Source organism: Sinocyclocheilus grahami, unplaced genomic scaffold (assembly GCF_001515645.1).
Source record: "Sinocyclocheilus grahami isolate Dianchi unplaced genomic scaffold, SAMN03320097.WGS_v1.1 scaffold66.1, whole genome shotgun sequence".
NCBI classification, from domain to species: Eukaryota; Metazoa; Chordata; class Actinopteri; order Cypriniformes; family Cyprinidae; genus Sinocyclocheilus; species Sinocyclocheilus grahami.
Window position 1 is genome coordinate 1,686,775 of NW_015505245.1, and position 8,797 is coordinate 1,695,571.

General features: G+C 35.4%; 2 protein-coding genes across 4 annotated transcripts; both read right to left on the reverse strand.

Annotated features, from left to right (window-relative positions):
- Positions 1–2,843: 2,843 nt before the first annotated feature.
- rdm1 (RAD52 motif containing 1) lies at positions 2,844–5,529 on the reverse strand. 3 transcript variants are annotated; one of them, XM_016271958.1, is made up of 8 exons: positions 5,294–5,529; positions 4,851–5,030; positions 4,574–4,696; positions 4,298–4,460; positions 3,810–3,908; positions 3,650–3,729; positions 3,516–3,583; positions 3,320–3,392 (listed from the first exon to the last, which is right to left on the reverse strand). In XM_016271958.1, exons 1-7 carry the CDS (start codon positions 5,456–5,458, stop codon positions 3,530–3,532), a joined length of 864 nt encoding a protein of 287 aa, XP_016127444.1. In that variant the 5' UTR covers positions 5,459–5,529; the 3' UTR covers positions 3,320–3,392; positions 3,516–3,529. The 3 variants fall into 3 exon arrangements, with proteins under 3 accessions (XP_016127443.1, XP_016127445.1, XP_016127444.1); XM_016271957.1 differs by lacking the exon at positions 3,516–3,583 and having other exon boundaries at positions 2,844–3,392; XM_016271959.1 differs by lacking the exon at positions 3,516–3,583 and having other exon boundaries at positions 2,844–3,392; positions 5,447–5,528.
- Positions 5,530–6,169: 640 nt separating this feature from the next.
- Positions 6,170–8,123, reverse strand: LOC107585059 (somatotropin-1). Its single transcript, XM_016271903.1, has 4 exons — positions 7,949–8,123; positions 7,597–7,713; positions 6,921–7,082; positions 6,170–6,778 (listed from the first exon to the last, which is right to left on the reverse strand). The coding sequence occupies exons 1-4, from the start codon at positions 8,120–8,122 to the stop codon at positions 6,575–6,577; spliced, it is 657 nt and encodes a 218-aa protein (XP_016127389.1). The 5' UTR covers position 8,123; the 3' UTR covers positions 6,170–6,574.
- Between the last annotated feature and the right edge of the window lie 674 nt (positions 8,124–8,797).

Consider the following 8,797-nt stretch of genomic DNA (forward strand, 5'->3'; position numbering starts at 1 on the left):
TATATATATATATATACACTGTAAAAATGTCAAGCTGTTTCAACTAATTATTATTTAGTAACTAGTTCTACAGAAATTTTACGTTCAGTCAATTTCTCTCTTCAAAATGTTACCTGTATTGTTATTTTTTTAGTTGGCTCAACCTAGAACTAGTTTTATAGTCCATTCAACTAAAATGTTTTAATTTAACATTTTCAAATTAACATTTACAAATATTACTACTGTTCACAATTACATCTTTAAATTGAGGCCGAAGTCAGATAAAAAAATGAACCAGGTGTTGGTTGTTACAGTAACCAGTTGTTACTGTTTAACATTTAAACGTAGCATAACATTTAACCCTCAGGTTGTGTTCGGGTCAATTTGACCCGGAGAGAATTTTCTTTCTCCCGAAAATGTTACTTAATGTTATCACATTGGACTATGATTTACTGACTTTGTTTACACAGGGTATAACTACTTCCACTGCAAAAATGGTTACTTTATGTTTAACTTTTTAAAAATTTTTATTAAACCTTGTTACACTTGTGGTGTTCCTGGTCAAAAATGACCGGCCTACAAAAAATAAATATCTTGTTATGCAATATTATCACATACTATTGGTATCAATCTTTTTGTTTGTTTGTTTTCTTTCAATTAGGACTGGTTTTGTGTTTATTTTTGGAACTGATTTATCGTAGGCCTCATTAATCTGAGTTTATGTACCTCAGTTTTTGAGTGAAAAAATGCGTTATTTGTGGCTTTGGATCATGAGCTGTTCCCAGCCTTCTCCATTAATTTCAGCTGCCCAAAGAATACTCTTCCAGAAGTGGTATGGCTTTTTAAATTTTTAAAAAAAAAATAATATGGCCTTGTTTGCACCTTGTGGTGAACCCTCTGAATTTACTCTGGTGAAGTCTTCTCTTGATTGTAGACTTTGACAGTGACATGTCTACATGTTGTGAAAGGGTTTTTCTTTACCATGGAGAGGATTCTCTGATCATCCACCACTGTTGTCCTCTGTGGATGTCCAGGCCTTTTGAGCTGAGCTCACCAGTGTATTCTTTGTTTCTCAGTATGTACCGAACTGTTGATTTGACAGATTAAACTGTAGAAACCTTCTATCTCTCTGATGGATTTGTTTTGTTTTTTAAGCCTAACAATTAAGAGTACTCTTCCAGAAGTGGTATGGCTTTTTAAATTTTTTTTTTTAAATAATATGGCCTTGTTTGCACCTTGTGGTGAACCCTCTGAATTTACTCTGGTGAAGTCTTCTCTTGATTGTAGACTTTGACAGTGACATATCTACATGTTGTGAAAGGGTTTTTCTTTACCATGGAGAGGATTCTCTGATCATCCACCACTGTTGTCCTCTGTGGATGTCCAGGCCTTTTGAGCTGAGCTCACCAGTGTATTCTTTGTTTCTCAGAATGTACCGAACTGTTGATTTGACAGATTAAACTGTAGAAACCTTCTATCTCTCTGATGGATTTGTTTTGTTTTTTAAGCCTAACAATTGTCTGTTTCACCTGCATTGAGAGCTCCTTTGACTGCATGATGTGGATTCACAGCAACAGCTTCCAAATGCAAATGGCACACTTAGAATCAACTCCAGACATTTTACCTGCTTAATTGATGTAGAAATAACAAAAGAATAGCCCACATCTGTCCATGAAACAGCTTATGAGTCAACTGTCCAATTACTTATAGTCCCTTGAAAAAGGGTAAAAGAGGTATATATTAAAGAGTTGTAATTCCTTAACCTTTCCTCCAATTGTGATGAGATTTTACATTATATAACTGTAACTTGAATATGTTTTGGTCAACAGCTAAAATAATAAAGATGTATATATATATATATATATATATATATATATATATGATTTATATTATCCATACAAATATACATATATTTCTTAAATATATACATGTGTGTTTATTTATTCATTAGTGGTGTCAAACGATTAATCGCATCCAAAATAAGTTTTTGTTTACATAATAGATGTGTGTGTACTGTGTATATTTATTATGTATATATAAAGACACACACATACAGCATATATTTAGAAAATATTTACATTCATATGAATTATATCATATATAAATATGTTGGTTACAACTAATCACAATTAATCAATTTGACAGCACTAATGAAAAAAAAACTACAAAAAAATGACAACAAAAATGGACTAAATGAAAAGGAAGTTGATAATATAAAAATAAAAACAGATTCAAAATACAAAGTACAGTCCTTGTACATTCTATATGCTAAAAATCTAAAGCCCCCACCCACCCCCAACTGTTGCCCATGCTTGCTGAGATTATTATTATTTTGTAACTCTGCTTTATAGCAATATAAAAAATCCTTGTACAAATCAACTGAATTGCAACAGACACTGCCACCTAGTGGTAATTAAATTGAGAAGCACATTATCTGTGTAAAAATGACATTTTAATCACGCCAATGAATAGACGCAGGGAATTTTAGGTAAACTAGGGAAGCCTGTTTTTATGGATCTACTGATATTATACTTCAATCTAGACCAGGAGTAGGCAAGTTCGGTCCTAGAGAGCCACAGTCCTGCAGAGCTCAGCACCAACCCTAATCAGACACACCCGAACAAGCAAATCAATGTCTTCAGGATTACTAAGGCTATAGGCAGGTGAGTTTTGTTTTCAGGGTTGGAGCTGAACTCTGCAGGACTGCGGCTCTCTAGGACCAAACTTGCCTACCCCTGGCCTAGACCAAAAACACATAAAAAATCTACTTGACAAAGAAAACTCAGTCAACTGAACAAAAGCAGCGAGGCAAAAGCAATAAATAAAAGAGAGGCACATATAATTAAGATACATTGCTACAAATATATTTTATTTCACACAACACACAACAAAAAACATTTTAATGAGAACATACTAAAACCTGTCTCAATGTATTCTAAGTTAAGTCAAATATGTCAAACAAAGAGGCCGATCATGGTAAGTACACAAGATTTTAGAGGTTGATGCATTTTGGATTCCCTAAAATCCTTATAAAATTACATGGCTTTCTTGGCTTGACATCTGACCTGACCTTCAAACCCCAACCTGTGTGGTCATGCTAGTATCAGCCACATAAAAAAACAGAGAATTGCTTTGGAAATAGAGAAGAGGAATCTGAGGTCAGTTGCACTGAAATTAGGAGGCTAACCACAGAGGATAACCGTAATGCTGCACACATTATGGTCAATACCAAACATTAAAGAGAAAATTTATATCATTTCCAGTGGTCACTTATCTGGAAAACATTGGCAATTGTGTAGGTTGAGAAAGTTGAGTGGGTGTCAGTGAGGGAGGTCTACTGTGAGGTCCCATGGGAAATCCTCCTCAGTATTACTGTCAGCATCTTCAAACTCATTCCAGGAGATGTCATTTACCTGCCACATAAAGCAATTGGCTATTATACAGCCCTCCGATTGGCTGTTACTAAACCACTGACCAGATAACAACTGAAAGTGACTGGCTAGTTCCTCATAGCAATGGTTGTTAATATTACTGACCCTGGAAAACAACCTTATGAGCTGATTTCAGTAGACGACGTGGGACAAATTTTCATACATTTACTTCTCTGTAAATGGAATAAATTCAATGCACCATTGACCAGAATGTTCAAAGATCTTGAAGGAACACTTACTTGTATGACTCCTTCTGAGTTCTCTTCTGGAAGGATCTCATCTGGATCATACTTGATCTCAATTGCTACTTTCCCATTTCCTATGGGACAATAATGACAAGAAATAGATGTTACCACAGATTGCAATGTACTGTATATAATGGTTGCTGGAAATACTTACCCAAGATCATGAGAAGCACTTTTTCAAAGGCAGCCACCACAGCTTTGTCTTTGGCACGTTTCATTAGCATCCCTCTTTTTCTCAGCTTTTCCTCTGGATCTAAAAGAATTTAACATTTTAACAGATGTTGTGAATTTATATATATGAAATTACACTGGTCATATTGTCTATTTAAAAAAATGAACGAATAAATACATTTGAAAAAAGTAATAAATAAACAAATAAATAAACATGTTAATGTTAAATGATAAAATATGATAACAAACAAACAAACAAGAAATATAATTTTTTTGTTATTTATTTAATTATCAAATTTTATATTAATTTAAATATTAGCATTATAAATGTTCATTATTTTTGTTATTATAATTGATATATATTTATATAAATATATCAGTACACATAGAATTTTTTTGACTTTTAACAATAACCTTCTGAAAAAAAAACGAATATTGCATGCCTCAAGCCAAGTGTATATGTAAACTCACCTTGATCGTTGTCGATGATCTCCTCCGCCACACCGACCCCCTGGCAGCTCATTCCATGCTGTTGGAAGGTCAACTCTGCTATGCAACCATATTTCAAAAGCACACTCTGGTCATCTGTTTCTTCTTGGCACCCTGCGTCCATGCATCTTGAGATGTCCTTCAACTGTTGAAACACAAAAATGTTTGTTTACAAACCAGCCATGAACAGATGCACGCTTAGCCTTGAGGGAAAAACCAAGAGTCTATTCGGTGTATATCATTAATATTGCCGCTTACAGTAATAATGCGAGTAGACCAGCCGCCAAAGCCCAGGTAGTGATTAGCCAGGTTGTGACATTTGGAAAGGCTGAGCGGTTTAGTGCTATAGAAGGACAGATTCTGCTTCGTGCTCAATCGGACCTGAGGGATAGGTTGAAAGAGATAATAAGAAACAAAACAACTTTCAATTGAAACATTCAAACCTTCTTAAAAATAAATCTAAAAAGTAGCCCATCTGTGAAACATGTGCAAATCACATTACAGCTTTATCTGTAGCTGTAATACATTAGGCTACCTTTAAAGGAGAACTTTGGAAAAGACACTGTTTATCAGTGGCCCGCTGAGCTTTAGACGCCTGTGCCGATGAGTAGAACTTCACCATTGCATAGAACCCAGGTTCTGCCACCGTGGCATTGGGACAGACCTTCAACAGGTAAAGAGCTCCAAATGCTGAATACACGCTCCACAGGGACTCCTAAGAAGTTAGATGAGCCGTTTAATTAAAAGTAATTAAGCTTAAAGTTAGGTAAATATATGCAACTACTGGTGATTTTACACTAAAAATCCCTAAAAGTCCAAGCCAACCAATCTATGACTTGTTATGCAAACATAATGCTTTTGTACATTTTTGGGCTGCAAAGGTTAAACATAACCTGACTCAAAGAGCAGTTGAATGGTTTATTCATTGGTCATTCATTAGATACGTAACAGCACGATAATATAATATAATACACTTACATATATGTAAGCCTCTGAAAATGTTGGCTGAATGTCCCAAACGAAAACAGTTTTGTTGTTCTCGAGAGGGACTTTAAAATCGATTATATCGACCTCAATATCCATGAGATATGGACTTTGAATAAAGCTACAACTCGACAACGGTGTAATTACCTCATAAAACATATGACTGAAATTAAAACGCTAGACAAATCTGAATAATTAATCAGTTCACGCGGTACCCGTCTGTGACTTCCGTAAACAGAATCGCATTTGGCGCTGTTGGACGTCATGTCACGTAAAGCGCTGTGATTGGATCAGTGGAAGGATTCCGAAAGGATTGAACACATTGGAGTTTCCGCGGTGATGTAATAACTACGAAAGTGCCAAACGTTCTAAAAGCGTTCACAATAATAAAACAACATCATTTATGAACATTTTTAAATTGTAATCTTGTCTCATCCGGTTAATAGCCTACGCAAAGACCTGCAGTATTGCGTCGCAGAACAATATTGCTTTTATTTTTCATTTTTATTTATTTACATGTATGTATTTTAGAATGTCGTGTTTACTGTGGCAATGTTTAATTTTGGTTAAACTAAAGATTAGATAACCGCCTGTAGCAATAGTACAATTTTCGGATTATTTGATCTTGTTCATTGTTTTGGGATGCATTACAGCTCCTGATAGGGCACAACAACACAGATGTTGACCTGAACATCCAGTCAAAAGGTGTGGGTAATGTTGAGGAAGGCAGGAAAATTAAACCACACAGGTCAAGAACATTGGATGCAATTGAAAACTTTAATGGAGAAAGACACAGAACTTGAGAATAGGATGCGCTAATAATAAGGGCATGATCTATGAGACAAACAAATGTTTACATGCATACAAGAGTGAACTCATCCATTTAAATTACAATTTCGATGTAACACTGATCTTTAGCCCTTTTGAACAATAATATTGTACATATTGTTAGCTCTTTGACTAAGGTCAATCTGGCCACATTTGAAAATATATTGCCATAAATTGCTTAGCACCACTGTGAAATGTCAAATCAGATTCATCCTTTACCTTTTTAAGGAACAGCTTTAATTCAAGAGCATTCCCTAATGAGAAGAATAAATACAATAGTGGTAGATAAGGTTTAAATATAGGAGGGAAACAGAAAAGACAGGCCTAGCCATGCTTGGTTGACAATTCCTGCATATATAAGACCAGATCATAATTACTTAAGGAAGTTTTAAGGATTTAAACTGGTCTTAGATTTGCAGGCATTGACTAGCAATACATCGGCGCCCTCTACAGGGTACAGTTGGAATCCAGGGATCTCCTGCAATTTGCAACCCTCAGGTAGGTTTCGACCTTGTGCATGTCCTTCTTAAAGCAAGCCAGCAGACGAAAGCTCTCTCTGAGGTTGTTCTCCCCCATGGTCAAGTAGAAGTCCTCAAAAGGCAGTGGCAGGGAGTCGTTATCATCCATGTTTGGTTGACCATCGAGACATCCCTGTGAAGATACAAATGCAAAAAGATCTTATAGCTGCCCAAATAAGCCCTGAAGATGTGAAGATGCTGTCACACCTCCTGGTACGACCACTAGACAAATTGTGAGGAAAAAATAAAGTAGCATAGAAACTTGTCTCTCTAACCTTGATGAGCACACTGATGCCCATTTTCAAATCGGCCAGCTTCTCAGTGATCTGGTTGGGGCTCCCGACGGTCAGGCTGTTTGAGACGGTTCCGCTCAGGGTCTGACTGGGGAACTCCCAAGACTCAATGAGGCGGAAAGAGATGCGAAGGAGCTTCAACATCTGAAGAAAGAAAAAAATAATAATGGAGGTTTTAAACCACAGGCCATTTTTAATGTATATGTGATCAATCCAAGTGCTTCCCAAACTATGATATGTGATAAAAATGTGTAATGATGGAGACATTTAATCTCTTAGCATCTACTGTGGTTGGTAAATATGTTCTTAATGATTTCTATGACTTCTAAGACATTTAAGAATAAAATTGTCATCCACTTGTTTGAAAACAAAAATATTTCACAGGCATTATGCATGTTTTCTAATGTTCCAATTTTCTGCTCACTATAGTACAAGATGTTTTTATAATGCATTTATTTAAATAACTTTCTATTATGTTTTACTTATTCTATTTGTTATTACTGATTTTAATCATATTTGCGTACTTAATTAATTCTTCTTATTTATTTTTAAATTTATCTTGTCCACAGACACCATAATACCCCTTGCGGCCCCCAGTTCGAAAACCCCTGGAACAAAGCATGTTGGGATTTAATTTTGAATTATATAGTTTACTCACAGAGCTCTTCTGTGTTTCATCTTTTCCAGTGGGCGCCTCAATGTAGTCAGAATTGCAGAAAGACAGAGGGAAGATTTTACTCAGCTGTCTGCGCTCCTCAGGCAACAGGCTGTCCTCCTTGATAACAAAAGGCAAATTGTATTTAGTATTGTATTTAAAATGTATTATTTATAATACATTTAACTCACTCAAACAACTAAATAAATGCATCTGCGAGAAGTGCTTAGATGAGTTCTCAAAGTTCTAAGCTCATATCTCACTTTTAAACCTGAACAGGTGTGACCAATCACATCTGCTGTAAACGAGAGGTTAGAATCTACTAGTTCTGAATAGATTTGAATGAGAATCTTACAAAGTCGTTAATCATTTTTGCGGCCAGCTGGTGCAGGTGTTGTACACGAATGACTGCGTTATTGAAGAGCCGCTGGTTCTCTGATGCTTTCCCCTGGTTCACCAACAAACTAACCAGTACCACCGACAACAGCACTAATGCTAGGAGAAGAAAAGAAGGAGATTTATTCTTCATCTGCAACATGGTTTTGTTTCAAAGCTCCTGAAACAATAACCAAATAACCAATGAAATCAGTATTTCGGATTAATGTTTTTTTTCCATGCTCCAATAAACTCTTTAAACTAAGAATTTTTTTACGTGCAAGAAAAAAAAGCAAATAAAAAAGAAATAATTAATTAATTTAAAAAGAAATATATATATATATATAATAAATAATCTATAATTTATATATGTCAAAAGATATGCCATCCATGTCCTAAGTGCTACAACTAACAAGCAAAAGAAAGCACCACAGCCATACCTCTAGCCATTTCGCTCAGGGTAGACAAACTCTTGCAGGCTTAGGTAAAAGCTTGTGAATGTTTGTTTTTCTGGCTCAGGTACTGATATTTATAAGTGGCATGAACATGTTTTGATGCATCTTAATGCATGAGAGTTGAAACATGAGAGTTTCCATGCTTTAATATGCATTGTTATGTGTATTTAGACACCATACGTTAGTGATGTAGTGGTTCCGGTCATTTATGTGTATTTCCATGACTCCGGGATGATGTTGGCACTAAGACAAAGCAGAAAGATCATTGTTTTATTTATTAAAATGAATCATTTTGATATGAAATAAATACAAAAGCAAGTTTCCACTCCATATGAAAGTTTGGAAAAAATATTGTGGTCTTTATATTCTGAAAA